This window comes from Helicoverpa armigera, chromosome 7, assembly GCF_030705265.1.
Source record: "Helicoverpa armigera isolate CAAS_96S chromosome 7, ASM3070526v1, whole genome shotgun sequence".
NCBI classification, from domain to species: Eukaryota; Metazoa; Arthropoda; class Insecta; order Lepidoptera; family Noctuidae; genus Helicoverpa; species Helicoverpa armigera.
The window spans coordinates 2,417,743-2,438,264 of NC_087126.1; the positions used below are offsets into that span (position 1 = coordinate 2,417,743).

At 35.7% G+C, this 20,522-nt stretch overlaps 2 protein-coding genes across 2 annotated transcripts; one reads left to right on the top strand and one right to left on the bottom strand.

The window, feature by feature from the left end:
* Positions 1–2,623: 2,623 nt before the first annotated feature.
* LOC135117073 (uncharacterized) lies at positions 2,624–10,352 on the top strand. Its single transcript, XM_064035456.1, has 2 exons — positions 2,624–3,082; positions 8,470–10,352. Exons 1-2 carry the CDS (start codon positions 3,063–3,065, stop codon positions 10,208–10,210), a joined length of 1,761 nt encoding a protein of 586 aa, XP_063891526.1. The 5' UTR covers positions 2,624–3,062; the 3' UTR covers positions 10,211–10,352.
* Positions 10,353–18,026: 7,674 nt separating this feature from the next.
* On the bottom strand, positions 18,027–19,846 carry LOC110378422 (uncharacterized). Its single transcript, XM_021337659.3, has 3 exons — positions 19,386–19,846; positions 19,094–19,269; positions 18,027–18,287 (listed from the first exon to the last, which is right to left on the bottom strand). Exons 1-3 carry the CDS (start codon positions 19,717–19,719, stop codon positions 18,156–18,158), a joined length of 642 nt encoding a protein of 213 aa, XP_021193334.3. The 5' UTR covers positions 19,720–19,846; the 3' UTR covers positions 18,027–18,155.
* Positions 19,847–20,522: the final 676 nt, after the last annotated feature.

Sequence of the window (20,522 nt, forward strand, 5' to 3'; positions counted from 1 at the left end):
TCAATCATAAATAACTCCTCCCGCTATCCATCCATCCCCGAGTAACATTTGCTTTGTCCGGGTACGGGAAGATGTTCCCCCGGGACGTGGAAAACCGTTGGAAAAAGCTAGTTGTTAATAAAAATTATATAAAAAATATACTGTATAATTTTTGTCTCTTCATTACATCAACGTTCAATTAACAGCTCAAATTAGCATTTGAAATGTAACAAATGATGGAAATTGAATTCGAGTCATTAGTGTTCGAAATCAAATGGATACCTACTAATTAGAGCGAATCCATTAATAACGTGTAAACAGGCAGAACTAGCGTGAATCAATAAATCAATTGTACTGATAGTTATCACTTCGGAATTAATTGTAAAATTGAGTGGCTTGGAACTGTTATTTTAAGCTTATTTTCGTGTCGAATGATCGGAATTAAAATACATAGTGAAAGGTAAATCGAACATTTTGTGTGTTTGAGTTTTAGAATAATTGTATAATTAGAACACCATATCTTGTCATTTTGTATACAAACAAGCATGTACGGCTTATGGGAAACATACTTACAAAATGACCAATCTCATAAAAAAACCTCTTTGACTGGACTGACAACAAAAAAATAAGTAAGTTTTTTTTTAATCCGGTCTTCACATTTCTTTCATCTTTCGAACGCTCGGTTAAACGCAAAAGAAGTTCGTCCATTAAAATAGCCTTCAGGGGTTTTTCTTCACGGTAGAACGAGGCAAAGATATACTACGGTAAAGCCTAACGCTCCAGTTACTCGGATAGCCCTAATCGTGTCACACATGGTTAATTATGCATATCCTTTTAAGGTGTGGTGTAAATTAGAAACTTTAAAATAAAAATATATAAAAAAATATTATAAATTATGTTTTACTTAATAAATTACGTGTTTCTGAACCCACGGTAAACTGGAAAGTGCAAACTGTCATTTTAACTGAACATCCTTGGCAGTCATTACAGGTAGTCAGAAGCTATTGAGTCTGGCAACCAGTCGTTGCCTGGCGTACTGGGTTGATGAGGTCAGATATGCAGTTGCTCCATTTAAAACCCTGATACTCAGCTGCATCGGTTTAAACTGGCAGCGGACCCCAATATAGTTGTAAGAAGGTTAAGCAAATAATATTGTTGAGTTCATTATCAAATTCCACTATTCCCACAAAGATCGAAATTATTCGAAAATACTATTCGAAAAAAAATGATCACTAGGTAAATCGCTCGTCTCTTGTACTTTGTACCACACACCAAACCGGTACACAGAGATTATCAAGGGCCACCCATGTGGAATCAGGAAATTAATTATAAGAAAAACGTCGACTAGATTAAAGGGGCTTACAGTATTTATAGCGGTTTCAGACACAGGTAAATAGTTATTATAGGAGGTCCCGTGACCCTTAATGGTTATTGGAGCTTTATTTGTTTTTATTAGTTAATTCAATTAAATGTTAAACGGTTGGGTTTAGTTAACAGTCTATTGTTTATAATCCAGCGTAAAAAATGGACTAATGCGCTTTTTCTTTCGAAGGTATCACAATAAGGTGTGGTAAATACGTATAGGGAAATTAGAAGAATTAGAAGAATTTAGAAGTCATTTTGAAACACGCTGTTTCTATTTTTTTATCTATCTCCCAGTTATCGTTTTAAATTTAGGAGGAAACTAAAATCAGCTTCAACCAAGCTAGAACTGCAATTTACATTTGAAAGCGAGTAATATGCATCAATTCGAAATCAACAGAGAAATTGGAACACGTTTAGTCTACTTTTGAAAGGACATAGGCTACTTTTTATTCACCTGAACAAGATAGTTTCCTCGGGAACCGCGGAGAAACATCTACTAATACATAATATCAACATAATATGCATACAAACACGTTCCCACTAGTAACAGTAGCTCACAACAATGCTGTTTGATAACTGACATGTCCAATGTATTACGTGACATCACTACCTTGTTCTGATAATACATGCCAGAACAAACGCTAGGCAGATTATGAAATACGCTTGTTTGTAGCTAAGATATGCGAGGAGAAATGCTTCGAAACTGGTTTGCTTAAAAATAGGTGGAAAACCATGTTTTTAGGTGTCTTTCTTTGATGGCGTCTCCAGTAAAAAAAACTGGAAATCTATTTACTAATATTGTTAAGCTAAAGAGTGTGTTTATTTGTTTACTTGAACGCACGAATCTCAGGAACTATAAGACTGATTTGAAAAATACTTTCAGTGTTACATAGGCCATTTATCGAGGAAGGCTACAAGCTACTTTTTATCACACAAGATTCGTGTAACGGTTCTCCCAGGATGCGGGTGAAATAGCTGGCAGAAGCTAGTAACTAAGTAGTATAGTGATAATTATACCAGTAATTGTAGCGTTCACAACAATGCTGTTTGATAACTGACATGTCCAATGTATTACGTGACGTCACTGCCTTGTTCTGATAATACTTACATGCCAGAACAAACGCTACATAGATTATGAAATACGCTTGTTTGTAGCTAAGATATGGAGGAGGAATGCTCTCACGAAATTGGGCAGCTCGGAGAAAGATGGAGCAGCATTTTGAGTTGTCTCTTTCTTTGTTTTGATGGTGTCCAGTCGAAATATCGAGAAATAAGGTACTAGCTAGCTATGGTGACCACCCAGCCTTCGGCCCTAGATTAAGTCTGTACGCACACATGTATAATGTGCTGACTATAATTTTAAGAACTTAGGTAGATAAGTCGCCCCACCGGAGATGTCGCGCCGAGATGGGTCAGACAGTAGATTAGTTTTTTTACAATTAAAAGTACCTCAGAATCGGTAACACGCTTTTAATTTGTCTCCCGAAATTCCTTAGTAGTAATACTTAGTAATTTCAATAGTTTCCCCGCTCCGGAAACAAGAGTGGCGCAGCCGGTAGGATTTCGCTGTTATATTCCTAAATTCTTCGCGGTTTTAAATTCGTCGCGTGTCTCGAGGACGAGCTGCACGATAGCTGTGGGAATTTAAGGACGAGTGAAATCCGACGAACCAAATAAATTACTCTTGGTGCGTGTGGGCAAACAAAGGAATACCAAGGATGAGAGTAGCAGCTGGCTGGTGAGTGATTTTTTCGCCAATCCATGTTCCTCTATCCCCCAATACTTAATACCTACATTATTTTGAGATTAAACCTCTCTCATTATAACGTGTTCATTTAGATTATTGGCTTATCTCATTGTGTTCTATAAATAGAACCGACATAGAGTAGTTAAACTTTCAGAGACGCCAATTAATTGTTATCTCAAGTGTATTCTTTGCATTGATATTTTTATAAATGTGTTTTATTAAAAGTAATAAGTAAAGTGTATGTAATTCTACACCTAATATAAAAAAAATATATATTTTATACATTAATATTTTTAATTTTATTACCTAAACTATTACATACATTTTGCGTCTAATTATTTTCTGATTTACGTGTGTTATGTTTGAATTGTGTTATCTTGTGTGTTTCATAGCATAGTCAATTGTACTCTCACGAATTGTTTTATCTGTTCCGTTCTCTACTCTGTGAACATGATGACTTCAGTGACTATTGAACAAATACCCAAAGAAATTATTCAATTAATACCTTTGTATAATGGTGATAAAAGACAGTTAAATCTTTATTTGCGAAAGTGTCAGTATGTCCTTGACCGATATAAGGGTAGCCACGAACAAAATCTTTACGTTTATAATGTTTTAACTAGTCGATTGAGAGATGACGCCGCAGCGCTCTTATCAGAACGTGAAGATATTGTGACATGGTCTGCTTTTAAAGATCTACTTATTCAACATTTTGGAGACCCGCGTAGCGAAGCGTGCATTAATATCGAATTAGAATCCTTAAAAATTAAATCCGGTGAAAGTTATTTAGAATTTTGTAATAGAATCCAAAGTGTTCGATCATTATTGATGTCCAAGGTCAACATGATTGAGGATACTGATTTGAAGAGTGCAAAGACAATTATTTATAACAATACGGCCTTGAATGTGTTCTTATACAATCTCCCAGAGAATATGGTTCGTATTGTAAGGCTTAAGGCACCCTCTAGTTTAGAAGCGGCCTTGAGTATAGTACTTGAGGAAGTTAATTTCTTAGAGCAGTATAATACTAGGAATCGCATTTACGGTCAATCTAGCAGTTTCGGATCAAAATTGGTAATGACGCCAGCGGGATACAAACCTTTATTGCCAAATAATATTACCACACCTAAATTTAATTTCGGTATTCCACAGAATAAATTCAATCAGCCCCAAGGTCAATTACCAAATGCATTAACATCACGCCCCAAGCCTGGGTACTTACCCCAATCTCAACAATTTGGGTACAGGCCACCCCAACAATTCGGGTACAGGCCACCTCAACAATTCGGGTATAGGCCACCTCAACCATTTGGGTACAGGCCACCCCAACAATTAGGATACAGGCCACCGCCACAGTTTGGCTATAAACCGTTGCAACCTCAGCAGTTTGGTTACAAATCCCCCAATAATTCTAATACCCCACAAATACTAAAACCTCAAACGCAAACTACTGATGTGTCTATGCGAACAGCCCAACCTAAATCGAATGTACCACAAGGTTTCAATTTAAATGAATTGTCTGCTGACGACTATGAGCCTTATTACAATAACTATTACTCTAACTATGACGATGACTATTATGGTGACTCAAATGAAATTAATTATCATGACGAGACTCATGTTGACTATGAATTACAATCAGAAAATGAAATTCAGGCACTGGATTTTCAGGAGAGTGCCTCGACGGACAAGAAATCTTAGAATTAAATTTTGACTCTAATTTAGAGCTACCGTATATTTATGTAGAAGAGATAGACGCAAAATGATGATAGATACTGGTAGTATGAGATCGTTCATTGGTCCTACAAAAGCATATGAGTATTTTACGACTATATACGTAATGAAAATTTTCAGGTGGTTAGTACTCATGCTACTAGTAGACATAATGAAGTAATAGAAATTCCTCTTCTACCTACCTTTGTTAGTGACGATTGGCATAAGTTCTATGTATACGAAGTAGATCCACGGTATGACGGGCTTATAGGTAACGACCTTTTACAGCAATTAGGTGCAATTATTGATCTAAAAGAACGAATCTTAAAACGAATTCCACTTGTATTCCAATAATCAATAATAATTTAAATTATAAAATTACTGTACAGCCACGTTCAGAACAACGATTTAAATTGCCAGTAGATCAATATTCAGGTGACGCTATTCTTGACTACCAAGAATTTCGAAATGGACTACGAATGCCTAGTGCTTTAGTAAACTGTGATAGTGGATACGCATTTACAGTAATTCAAAACACTTCAGATTGCCCAAAACAACTGACTATTTGCCAACCTTTCACAGTAACGCCATATGAAAATACAGAATACAACATTAATTTTACTACGACCAATACTCCTCTAGAAATTGACAAATTACTTGAAGAAAATTTAGATAAATTAAGACTCGATCATACCAATGGCGAAGAACGTGAGAAAATTTATGCACTTTGTAGGGAATATAAGGACATATTCTACTGTGACCAAATCCCCCTTACGTTTACTAATCAGGTTAAACATCACATACGTACCAAAAATGAAGATCCTATATACATTAAACCCTATAGACAGGCACCTTTCATCCAAAACGAAATAAATAATCAGGTAGAAAAATTACTTCATGAAAATGTTATACAAGAATCTCATTCCCTTGGAGTGCTCCAGTTCACCTTGTCCCTAAAAAGAAGGATGCGTCTGGTGAAATTAAATACAGGATGGTAATAGACTACAGACGACTGAATGACATAACCATAGACGACAAATACCCCCTACCTAATATTAATGACCTTTTCGACAAACTAGGAAAGAGTGTGTACTTCACCACATTGGATCTAGCAAGCGGCTACCACCAAATAGAAGTAGAAGAGAAGGATAGACAGAAGACAGCTTTTTCGACGCAAAATGGCCATTTTGAGTTTCTCAGAATGCCGTTTGGACTTAAAACCGCTCCTGCTACCTTCCAACGGACCATGGATAATATTTTGCGTGGTCTGCAAGGACTCCACTGCATGGTATACTTGGATGACATAATAATTTACGGAAATAGCCTTGACGAAATGATAAATAAATTAAGAATTGTATTTGACCGACTTAGAACAACTAACATGAAAATTCAATTAGACAAATCTGAATTTTACGCAAAGAAGTGCTCTACCTTGGACACACTATAACTAAAGACGGGCTAAAGCCTAATGACGACAAAATAAACGCTGTATTGAATTACCCGTTACCAAAGACAACGACAGAGATTAAGAGCTTTCTTGGACTTGTAGGTTACTACAGACGTTTTATAAAAGATTTTGCAAAATTACTCAACCATTGACAGCCTGCTTAAAAAAGCGCAACAAAATTGTTATTGACCAGAAATACATAGACGCATTTAACAAATGCAAGGAACTCCTGACACATGCCCCACTGTTACAATACCCTGACTATGACAAAACATTTATACTGACGACCGACGCATCCAATGTCGCTCTAGGCGCTGTGCTGTCACAAGGACAGATTGGCAGTGACAAGCCCATTGCGTATGCTAGTCGTACCCTCAGTGATACAGAATCACGTTATAGTACCATCGAACGTGAACTGCTCGCTATAGTGTGGGCAGTAAAGCATTTTAGGCCCTATCTGTACGGTAGAAAATTCTATATATATACTGACCACCGTCCCTTAACTTGGCTCCAATCTCTTAAAGACCCTAGTAGCAAACTCACACGTTGGCGGTTACGTTTGCAAGATTACGACTTTGATTTAATTCACAAAACGGCAAACAAAATACAAATGCAGACGCTCTGTCCAGAATAAAAATCAATGCCTTACTCACAGACGACGAAAATCAGTCTCTAGCAGTTAATATTGATGAGAAGGAAGATAAAAATCTAAATGAATGTGCAGATAGTAAAGGTTCATCAACAGTAACGATATCTGATTCTAGTCGAACTATGACCTGTAGTCCTATAGATTTTTCCGACAATATTAGAGAAGTTCACTACGATACAAATGAGTATCCAATACGATCAGTGTCCAGTAAGTCGAACGAAACCGTTCATTCCGCTGTAGAATTAGAATCAACCGGTATACCTATTTTACATGAGGCGATCGACACCAAGCCGAATCAAATCTTAATATTTTCATGGTTTAAAAATCAAATGCATGTTAAGAACCTGTCACGTGACAAACAAAAGATATTAGAAGTTTTCCTGCCAAAAGATAATCCGCAATTAGTAAAGGACTTTTTAAAGGAATACATACAGCCAAAATTAAAATATTTCATTTATTTTGAGGAGAATGAACATCGGAAACTATTTAGCAATATAATAATTGAACTATTCAGAAAGGGAACTATTAACCTATTTGAATGTACAGAAAGAGTTATTTTGTAGAAGATGAAGGAGAGCAAAAGGCACTTATACTTAAACACCATGAAGGAAAGACCTGTCATAGAGGCATAAAAGAAACGCTAGTTAGGCTCCGTAGAAATTATTATTGGAATAGAATGCAGGAAACTGTAACAGCCGTCATAAACAGTTGCGATGGGTGCCGTAGAATGAAATATGATAGGAAACCCATCAAACCTATATTACAACTAACACAAACCCAAGACGCGCCTTTTCAAGAGCTATTTATAGATCTTTTTAGTATAGAAGGTAAAACTTATTTAACTATAATTGACGCATTTAGCAAATTAGGTCAGGCAATCGAAACTCAGGAAAATCAACTCCCGAAGTAACTAGAGCACTGATGAAATATTTTTCGTATTACGGTACACCCAGAAGAATAAGCTCAGACCCCGGAACCGAATTTAATAATGAACTAATTAAGGAATTTTTGAATTTACATAAAATTGATTTCCACATTGGAACCCCTAATAACCCCAATTCAATGGGTCTTATTGAGAGGTTCCACTCCACTATAATAGAAATTTACAGACTGGCCAAATACGAAAAACAATGTACTGATGCGGCTTCGGTTATGACTTATTCTGTTCTGGCATACAATCACACTATTCACTCAGTCACTGAACTTGCACCATTTGAAGTTGTCTTCGGACATACCGACTCAAGCAGTCCGTTTAGCATAGAATTAGAAAAACGTTATTTCCAAAATTAGTAAAAGATCATGCAAAAGAATAAAACATTATACGAACACTTAGCAGACAAAATGGTTAATATTAAAGAAAAGAATAGAGAGTAAGGGTGGTGAAGGTGAAATAAAGTTTAAAAAAGGAGAAATTGTTTTCGGTAAAGACATAAATAAGCGTAAAAGTAAGGATAAGCCCCGATATATAAAAGCTGTAGTAACAGGCAAAGCAGATAAAAATATTTTACCTATAAAAATAGGAGAAAGGGATACCAAAATTCCTATTAAAATATAAAACGTCCTCCACAGGTGCGGCATATTATTGATGACAGTCACGATGCTGTCGCTGGCCCTTCATCTGCAAAATCTTGAAGGTAATCCAGGAGTTTTACCGGTGAAACAAGGTCATGCATATTTCCAAACTGATCAGTGGACTATTGTAAAGATCATCAGCCTAGATCAAATTTATACTGACCTTAACTACATCTCTACCAACTATCAAGCGCTTTGTAATTTAATTGATTGGAATGCATCATACTCACAAGAAATTATGACTATTAAAATGCATACAGATTCCATACGTGATTTAACTGTAGAAAAATACCAACAGCTTATACCATCCAAACGATCTAAACGAGGACTCATTAATCCACTGGGCTCTATTATAAAAATTGTTACCGGTAATTTGGATCATGATGATGCGTTGAAGTATGATAATCTCATTTCTAAATTGAATCAAGGTCAAATCACTATATCTAAAAGGTTAACATTGGTCTCTAAAATGTTTGACAGTTTTATTAATGCCACTGAAACTATTGAACAGAATACAATTAACTTCCATAACAGGTTAACTAAAATTGAAACATTAATTAAAGATTTAACTGCTCAGCAAAATAGTTGGATTTTTCTGACGTACTTAACTGGGTTGTTCAATGTTTTCATGAGTAACTTTCGTACTATATTTATTAGATTAAGTGAAATCGAAACTGCACTTGCATTAAGCAGAGTCTCTATTTTACATCAATCAATTGTTAATTCTTCAGAACTTTTATATCATCTTAAATTAATATCCGAATATGAAAGCTTAATATATCCTCCCGCCGAAGCGAACTTGTTAAAAATAGAAGAGATTATATGTGTTAAATCATTTATTAAAAGTAATCAAATAACGTTTATAATGGAGATACCACTTACCGATAATGTTACTTATAACTATTATAAGATTTACTCCCTACCAATTTTCCATGACACCGAAAATAAGACCCTAGCTATTTTCCCCAAATACCCTTACCTATTGGCGAAAGAAAATAGATACTCACCAATCGCAATACCGTGTAGACCATTCTCTGCCGGTGCTCGCTTCCTCTGCACTGCAGACAACAGGATCCCCTTCTATGAACCTACCTGTGTCGAACAGCTTATGAATTTCGAAAACGACCTTACCCTTTGCAAACAACATCCAATAGAAATCGAACAGGTCAGAGTCCAACAAGTCGCTAACAACAACTGGATCCTGTATAGTGAAGAGAAGACCACACTAACAGAACGATGCAAGGATGAGACCAGTAGACAATTGGTATTTGGTACTTACCTGATGACCATCGAAGAACCCTGTGAGGTGGAGATTCATGGCATACACATTAATCATCGTATCTTCATAGAGTCCGATGTGGTGAAAAGAGTACCAATCATCGCCTTACCTCAGTTACGCACTAACGCACAGCTATCCAGTACACGTGCACTTGATATGAAGGGCATAAATCTAGACGAAGTGAAATATATGGCGTATTCGTTAAAACATAGTGAAGTGATCGAAAGTGTTTTTGATAAAAGGGACAGTAGCTTCAGTGCGTCCTTGGTGTACGTGACCTTAGGTTTAGTTATTTTAAGTATTTTTGTATTTTCCGTTTATGTTGTTCGGCTCAAATTGCTGAAATACACGTGTTTCAAGAAAAATTATCGGAACCAATCTAAAATCGATTCTCCCGATAATTTTCCTCTTAAGGTCGGAGGAGCTATGGTGACCACCCAGCCTTCGGCCCTAGATTAAGTCTGTACGCACACATGTATAATGTGCTGACTATAATTTTAAGAACTTAGGTAGATAAGTCGCCCCACCGGAGATGTCGCGCCGAGATGGGTCAGACAGTAGATTAGTTTTTTTACAATTAAAAGTACCTCAGAATCGGTAACACGCTTTTAATTTGTCTCCCGAAATTCCTTAGTAGTAATACTTAGTAATTTCAATAGTTTCCCCGCTCCGGAAACAAGAGTAGCTACTATATTGTAGTTTTTAGCATGTGGTCGCTCGATTGGGTCGTATGTATGTTTTGAAGTAAATAATCCTCAATCAATTTTGAATATCTAATATATCCTGCGCAGTTGTTTTAATCTTTTTATGAGAATAACCGACAATGGGCTAGGAGGACATCATGTCTTACTAAGAAACCTTCTAACTCTTGGCTTACTACGAGGACTCTATATAAGTTTTATATAAGGCTAATGACGCGAAGAAGAAGATTATTCCAAAGTTACTACTCATTCAAATCATCCAATCAAGACTACACAATTCACCTTCAAAAACAACAGAACAAAGATACATAACATCTAGAAGCACTTCACAAATTCGAGGCTGTCATACAGCAACAAAGCTGCTGGCACGTGAGGAACTAAGCTGGCATGTCCATGTATTACGTGACGATACAGGCTACACATACCCGCACTTACTGCGCCACTTTACGCTGTGACGTGGAAGTGTTAAAACTGACGCTGTACAAACGAGGTTTGGGTGCGTTCGAGTTTTGAATTGTCGCTTTTTGTTTGAGGTATATCTTTGGTTTATTTATTAAATTATTCTAAGTATATACGTAGTAGGTATAGCCGATAGGGAAGAAGTTACCCCGGGATGTGGGTGAAACCACGGGAAAATAGCTAAGTAGTTCATTATAAAACTCGCTTATAATGAATTAGTTACACCTTTACCTAATGAATGTCGCACACAAACATTTCGCTGTGTAACAACTATACACTTTCTAGAACTAAGTATAGTTGTACGATTTATCGGTAAACTTCAAAAACACCGTTCTATCGTTCATTCGTTCGTTTTATCCTGGCGCCCATAATTCATTCAATTTAAGCAAGAACACAGTTCAATTAGCTCCAAAACTCCCCCAAATCAAACTTGGAATTCCTTTTTTGAAATCACAAAAGAAGAAAACAAAAAATTGCCAGTGCAGTTAAAATTCCCTGTAATCTGGCTAAATGTAATTGATTTTCCGAAATCAAATTCCGAAGCTTGGTTTCGAGAACATTCGACAAGTGAATTTAAACAAAGAACGAGCTTAATTTCACAATACCCTGAGGCCAATCTAGCTTTCGAGTATGCTGCGGAAATCAGAATTTTCGTTTTGGAAAATAACATTTAAGGGTTAATGTAGTTATTTTGTTTATAAAAAGAACCAAATTCATTAATTCTTTCGTGAATTTTAATAACATTGACTTTTGAAACAAAAATATACATGAAAACTCATATACACAAAAACCTCATTAGTTATGTTTGTTGAAACGGATGGTTTGTACCTGAAATACTGTTATTTATTTAATAAAATATGCACATACTCGTAGCTCTGAAAAATGTATCATCATATCATACGAAAACTTTTAAATATTTATTAATATGTACTACGAACTTCGTGAAATAATATTTTTAATAAAGATTTTGGGAATTTAAATTTCAAAATATTTGCTCTTATTTCATAACCAGAATTTCTGATAAAGTTGCGTTATTTGGTACAAGAATCTTTCAATTAATAGACGTAATCCTTTCATTATTTAAGTCTGATTACCAGGTTTAAGTCCCGAAATTTATTTACCACACTATTCAGCTGAAATACGGAGATATATAACTTAAAATACCCCAAAATAGTCAATCAGCCGATCCAATCAGTTCCTGCCTTGTATTAATGTTAGACATCAGTCTTCGAATCTGATTAGATCAGAGCAATGCAGCCAAACTACCAACTTAATACGAAAACGTCCTAACCAACACCAAAATCTCTAACAAATAGGACCTTTTCAAACTGAACATCCAAGTTCCGAACGATGAAGTACTCAGAGAGAAAAGGTTCTAAAGTTCCACAGCGTTCGATGTTAGTTAGAACCTTTTCGAAAGAAAGTGCGGAAACTTATTAATGATCGTAGCACAACTCCTTGGCAACTCGTTACGGGAGCAATAAATAACGTACCAACTGCTTTTAGAAGTTCGCCTCTTTCAATCTTTTGATCACTATTAGTGTTCGCATTTCCATATAGATTGAGTTATTTGTTACCATATCTAATAAGATTTTTAGGTTTCTGTAAGATTTTATGGCTAATGCCAGACATGATATTTTAGATTTCTTTAGGTATTTGTATCAGTGACACATTTAATTAAATTTCATGCCTTTGTATTTTGCCGAGAAAGAAGACAGAAGCTAATTAGCAAACTCGTTTTGTGTATGCTTATGATATTTAGACTTTTCATGGAATTTGATATTTCCCAATAACTCAATATTCCAGCTTGGCAATTTTTAGAGTGACAATATTACCAAAAAAACCAAGGTTCCTAATAATACTTCTAATAATTAGCATTTAACAAGCTTAACTCCCTAACCAAAAATTAGAACCCCCAAATGCGAAACCCATTTCATTACCACCACAACCCTAAAATGCAACAGCACTTTTATTTCACCGCAAATATAAAATTATGTTGGTAAATAAAAACATGGTTAATGCATTAGATTAATGGTGTTTTAATGTGCATAAATAGAGTGACGTTACCACGGAGTAAGGAAAGGGCGGAGATGCCATAATGCAGTCAAGCGCCTTCTTGTAGGTCAAATAATTACGGTGGGCATAACCAAAACGATTAGTGACGAGTGAATTAATGAAGTGTTTGTGTGGGTTCTTTGAGACACATGTAAACAATTTTTGGTATTACGAAAAATGTACGGATGTAAAGAAGGTGTATAAGGGCGGAGACAGCAACGAACCTCGTCCCCCGCATTTTGGCGTGCTACTTTCTTAGGAGATTTTCCGTTATGGCATCTCCGCTAGTGATTTTGTTCTCCGTGGCCGTTACTGACGTTAACTCCCATGGGTGGCGTTTGTTACCACTTAAGGTGGTTTCTTCCCCTATGTACGTCATATGATTGATTGAAGTAATTACTTGTTTACTTCAATGTACCTACTTAGATAAGTACAGGTTTTTATTGTGATTGATTGATGTGGTACCGAAAGTTTTCGTTTTTTGGAGTTTAAAGCAGCTATTTTTAGTATCTACCAATATCTTTTGTAAAGTTTTGTCTCTTAAAAATTACGATAAAAAAGTTAAAACATCCCCGTCAACGTAGTGCATTCCTTACAGCCTTTTTAAACAAAGCATTATATAAAACATACCCCTTTTTTATTGTACTTTGTTTGGTTTTTGAGACTTTGGTAAAATATTGTGAAAATCGGTTAATTATAGCTACCAGAATACATGCCTACTTTTAGGTCGGCAGCAATGAAGTATTATTATACTCACGGATGATAAAAAAATATCAAATACCACAAACAAATCAAACACAAAAACCCTTTCACACTAGGTTCGTATCCAAAAACTTTCGTCGGTAACATTCATTATACTCACACCAGTACAAACGTATGATAACAATTTGAGAAGCTAACTGCTACATTAGGCTTGTTAACAAAAGACGCATTTACGAGTTGCAAAGTGAAAAACCATGTCGCGTTGCTACGAGCGAGTTGGGTTCGCCATTTTCGTGGCCTCGGGGGTTTTATGGCCACATAGTATGTGCTTTTTTTGTCGGAAATTATGAGCGACGTGACTGAGGTGCCATTTTGTAAGGTCAAAGGTCGTAGGGTTAAATTTGGAATACGAATCCAGGGGGATTTGAAAAGTAGGTATTGTATAAAAATGTATATTATATCCAAAACAAAAATCAAAGTCTTAAATAGGTATGAAGACTGTAAAAGATGACTTAAATCCAGGTATTATAGAACTTTTAAGGAAATTATGTAGGTAGGTAGATATTTTGCTGACAAACAAACAAATAGCTTCGCAAAACTTGACATCGAAATAACTTTTATTACAGCAAAATAACTTTAAAACAACTAGGATCAGGTATTTTGTAACAAATACATATAGAAGCTATACCATGTAAATTCTAAAAATAACTCTCTGTGATCAAACAATTTCACCGAAGCAGAAACTGCAAGTAAAACGATTGAACACTATCCCTGTGTAGTCCAAAAGAGCGTTATTATTGACTTTTTTAAACATGACGGGCCTTTGAGAGCATTCAAGCGAACTATTTATCACCTACAGAGAAACTTCAAAGCTCTGTTCACAGTCACCTGCATTTCAACCCAACACACATGAGACACCGTGTTACATTGTGTCACGGACTTCACAGATTGAGCGCAGAAAAAAAACACAGTGACAGCTAATTGGAAAAGGGCTATGTTTTGAAAACCACGTTTTCCAATAAATTGTGGAGTGTCATAAAGGCGTCGTCACGTATACTCATTGCGAAGGTTAAGAGGGGTATTCAAATGTTGCAGGCTAGTCACTAATTTCGTATAAGTTAATCAATTCCAAAAAGTTTGAAAATTTCAAAAAAGAAAAATCAAACTAAAGTGATAAAGTCATGAATTTTCCCCAACATTTAAAAACTTGATGACTGTTTTCCCTCGAGATAAAATCTAAAAGTCTTTTTATTTAAAAGGACGAGCAATTACCCATAGTTCGCCATCTATCAGTCGGAACGCTGGTTTAATTGTTTGCCTCAGGGGAACCACTTGATTGGTCCGGGTAAGCAGCCATTAATCAGGCAACGCCGAGGAGTTTCATGGGAATCACGACTTGAGGCCTTTGAGGTGTAAAATATAATTGTACTTGTTTACTGCAGAATATCTTTCTGCATTAAAATAAATATGATACATGAATCTTTCTATGAATAGATGTTTTCTCTTCCGAGACAAAAGCTGATGAATAGTTTTAATGAAACTTTATAGTGTTAGTTAAATTATCTAAAGCTTGACATATGACAACTGCCTACTTTTCATACGGTTTTATTTACCTCTGGAATGCATGTAGAATCGCAAAGAAGTTTATGTATAACGTGTTAAGTCTGTATGGGTTGCTAATTAGCCTGTATTAATCAACCTCAAATATATGTTTTCAGCGAAAAACTTTTATCTTTTACCGATAAACTCTTTCTCTCTTACATTAAGAGCACTAATAAGATTCCCAGCTATTTCTCCTAAATCCCTATTGGTTATATTCCCGCAACAGCTACACAGTACCCTCGGCGCGACAAATAAGTGTTGGAAATTGGCTCGTACGCCGACCGTTCGTTCAAATTTACGACTTAATATAAAGTAGGTTTTCCGGGGGAAATTCCATGTCGTATCGGTATGTGTAATAACGAACGCTGTATGCGTGTAATGATATTTTTTTAACTAGTTTGTATGCGTGCGGAAAAATTGTTTGTTGCAGTTACTGGCTGCCATTTTTCTTAGTTGCGGCTTGGCAGCTGTGAGCTGTTTTCTTAGTTGGTGAGCAAGTTAACAGACAAAAATAAAAGTGGTGTTTGCAGAAGTTAATTAAACTTAATTATTAAACACCTAGGGCCACTAGGTAGGATCACTCAAGGGATCGGGAGATGTGGAGATGAAATGGAGAAAAGGTCTTTCAGAATTGGTGCAGTCATTTAGCGTCAATACACCTACGCACAAGGGTATTTTTACGGCATTTTGCTTACCTACCCCTAATGAGAAATTCGATTAAAATTGTCCAAGCATAAAAGCAAACCAGTTAATAAAGCCAATAGTATATTATGACGACGGTAGTCACGGGATATTTGCTAGATATAGAGATACATTCCAAGCTCTTCGATCTTCGATTTTCTTCAACACACAGAACCGTTTAGGGTCACAACTAGATTCAGCCCGCATTACTAATCCAAGCTATCGATTCCGTCTCCCAGTTGACCTAAGTTGCTTGCATTGCGATGCATATCGGACGTCGGGGCATCATTGTCTAATACTTAGTCTGGAAACGACCTGACCTATATCCATATTGTCTCTTGAACTTTGCTTAGAAACCCAATATTCTGAATATATCCTAAATGTGCTAAGATTTCTAGTGTATTAGATATCTGGGAGTATATAGTTCCCAAATTAGGAAGCTTCAAAATCGACGAAGTAAAATGAAGTAGTACATTTGGCTCGTCTTGTTGGGGGAACTACCATGCCCCCAGCTATAGCTAGCATGTTTTTTTTTAAGTCAACGCGATTTATTAATTTAAATTCGACTTTAAGATTCAAATTAGCCAATATATAAAGTATCATAATAATGTATTTGTCTCAAAGTCATCATGCAAACTCGAGGCTTTCGACAGAGTTTTTACAAAATGTACAATTTCCTCAACAAAAAGCGAAATTAAATAAACTCGAGAGGGAAACTGAAACGAGAGCCAGATCCTTTATTTTATCAAAACAAAGCACATCTCTGGCGCGGCCGGGCCTGCGTCTTAATTAATTACATTCAGTTGTCAACCGTTGACTTGTCTTCGGTGGTGTGTCCTCATAAATTTAGTTTTTGCCATAGATTTTGTAATGTTTAGAAGTTAAATTAATTAAATCCGCATTCTTTTTCCTTGTGTCAAATAAGGACGTGATTGAAGTGGGTAAATATGATGGTAGGTATAATTAAAACACCATAAGAATACCAATACATGATGGAAACAATGATATGATCGTATGCAAACAAACAAAAATAATGAATCAGAAATTGTGAAAGGGGTAAATGAAGTTAATGAATAAACATGTATTGAGTGTTAACATATTAACACATTTTCATTGCCAATAATATATGAAAGAGAAATCCGAATTATTTAAAACCTACTTCTCTTCTATAAATCTCACAATTGCCAAAAAGCCTCCATTAAAACCTCTTTAGATTCGAGGCATATCTAACAATTCTAAGCTCTGTTGAAGACGCAAAACGTAAATTATAAGGCTACAGTGTCGCATTAATGCGTCGCACAAATTTCATGAAAATAGGTGTATTTGTTCAAGAAAACCAGAGTTATCAAATAATTTTGCTTATTATGGAGAAAATTCAAACTTCAAAAAGACCTACTAACAGAAACCATGTAATACTGCAATTACATACTACATTTAAAACAGTGTAATTAATATTTGATTTGCTCTAATAGATTTGATGTTTACTGAATAGAATAATTAATTTGGTAATAATTAGCAAGCATTAAAATCACGTTAACATATACAAACAAAAATCTATTGAATATGCAAATAATAATTATAAACATTGCCTCTTGTAATACACTGTTAAACACTGGTACAAACCTGTACTCAGCTGCATCATGAAATAACTCCCACTCCAAAGTTGGGCTGGTATCTGGTTAGACTGGAAGCCGACCTCTACATAGTTAGGAAAAGGCTGATTGAAGGTGCTACATTTAATTTCATCACACAAGATATTAGGCCATACTGCTCGCAGACCAGATGGCCGATGGGGTCGAAAAGTGCTAGAGTGGAAACTACGGATTAGCAAGCGCAGCGTAGGACTTCCACCAACAAGGTGGCCTTATAAACGACGACCTTATAAAGGTCGCCGGAAGACGCTGGATGCAGGTCGAGTCCAACAGGTATCTGTGGAGATCTAAGGGGGATGCCTATCTAAGCTGATCTAAGGGGGGGTGGAGATCTAATGGCTGAGATGATGATGATTACACAAGGTAGGTATTCTAATCTACAGACTACAATAAAGTAAACTACAGCATTATAATTAAGGGTCAATTTATTTTCCAAAAATATCACACAGGTACATTAACATTCGCACTACATATCTCTTTGCTTTCTCTTTATTCTTTCAATAGCCTGCTGATGCTTCAAGATCTCCTCCTCATGGAACTCCAATTGTTCCTTCATATTTTGTCTAAGGTTTTCAATGAGTTCTCTCTCCTTTTTGTAGAAGAATTGGTTCTCTTTAGCTGCTCCCATTTGCTTAAAAGCACCTCCAGCTTGGTTGATTGCACCAGCTTTGCCATCGCTTTTGCCTATAAAAATGACAATCATGGTATTTTCTTATGTCATTAAATAATGAATACATGATACAATGATTATTACTTTATCTATACGGTTTATTAAGTATTATAAACATAAAGAGTTACTTCGTTTGATCGCGCTAATCTCAAAAAGCACTGGACCTATTTGAATAAATATTTCAGTATTAGATTATCAAGGAACACTAGATTATATTTTTATATCAGAGGAGCGCCCATGGGACGCTGGTGGAAGCTAGTTATATAAGAAGATGGACCATGAAAATATCCATAGCTCACCTGAGTATCGCTTTGCAATAGCAAACACGAGTCTGTTGAAACAACATTTCAATACCCCTTTATTCTTCACAACTAATGATTTCATGATTAAGATTACTATAAAATATCTACTACAAAATCAAAATAAAAATCAAGAAAATAAAAAATACACCTAATTAAAGCTACATGTTTATCTTTTTGACATATATGCCAAAATGACAATTATTTAATTTGATAGACAATGCACTACTCATTGTAGAAGTTTGAGACAATGGAGGTTTTAACAAATACATTTAGGTTATTATTCTGAAACTGTAGCGGAATGTAAAATCTTTGGTTCATGGAAAAATAGCACCATGTAAGAAAATAGGTAGAATACTATTATTTAGTAACTCTAACAACTTTTATATAAATGTAGTAAATGAACTTGCCTGCCAACTTTTCCCAAATGATTTTAGAACAAGGGTGTAGTAATAATAAAACACGGTTTTAAAAAACTCAACGCCACAATTTAATCACGAATTTTCCTGCCATTTCCTTACCAATTTCTTGATTTTCTTCATCGCAGCTTTGTTTGTTTTTGCCATAGTTTTGTGGTAATTCATCTGGACATCGAGAAATGTTTTCAATTGCTTGATAATTTTATAATCCATACCTCCTTTGCTGAACAGATTCGCAGGCACGTAAGCTTGGTTGATCAGGGCCGGTGGAGGCATATCTGGAAAAAATAGAAAGGACTTTCATTGAAATCGGCTCAGTAGCAATATCAGTAAGGTTACTACCAAGCCAGGCCGTAGTTTGGATGATTTCTTCGGCTTGACGTGTAAATCTTACCGCTATGCACACAGTTAACAGTCGAGCGGGTTTCTTTAACTTTGACTGTATCACGTACTGTAGATCCACATGACTCAGTGCTCATCATTTTCCTGACTTGCACTGCCTTCACGACCCATTGGTATATTTCTGTTATATATGCTGTGACAGGCCCAGTCGACTCCTTGTATTCTCTGAAATTGACTCTACTGTTGCCGCTGCATTCTTTTTTACAGAATTCAGTAGGTTCAGTAGGTCTATTTGCCCCTCTGAGACCACTAGATCCATTGATATTCATTCGGCCTAGTTTCACAGCTTTTACTGCCCATAGCTTAGCCTTAGGAATCCAATTCATTTTGAGTTTGATATATTACTTGAAAATTTATCTTAAACTATCATAATTTTTAAATATTACCAAAAATATTTTCTGAAACAACAACCAGGTTGCCGGTTGTCATTTCAGTAACTAGGAAACCAGACAAACATATTTTTTCTAAAATTTGAAAATGCTTGTTTATGCTTTTAAGAGTTTTTCGCTCAGAGTTTTCATAATGATAAAAAGCAGATTTATATCAAGGAGGTTAGTATGCTTATCAAAGTACTAGGGGGCATAGAGAACCTACCCCCAATCCTACCTTTTATGCATGTTTTAATGAAATCTAAATTATTAAAGCCAACGTATTCTATTTTTACCGTCCGACGAATTGGAAAACTACAAGTAGTTCTTTTTTTTATCATCTTACTTATCCTTTATTCTCTTCCTCATAAATGGATTTCCTACCAAAATCTGCCAGTAGGTTGGTAAATACTTATATTTCTTCACAAAACATTTTCCGACAAATAACAGACCACAAATCCTATAGATCTAATACAGAACAACATTGAATGCTGTCGATTGGCGCTCATATAGCGAAAATCTACAATTTCTATTCGCACTCGATCGCCAACCGTCTGCGGGCTATCTATTGGTATAAAATGCTCTTGGATTGCGACACATATGGGCGCTCTATACTTCGTTTTTATATTCTATATTTCTTTGTTGTTGGAAAAATAACGAATGGCTTCGTATTGTGGTTTTTGTTAAAAGAAAATATAGGATTTCTTTAAATATTACAAACAAACGTTCCTCAAATCACAGGAATTGTAAATACGTGCATA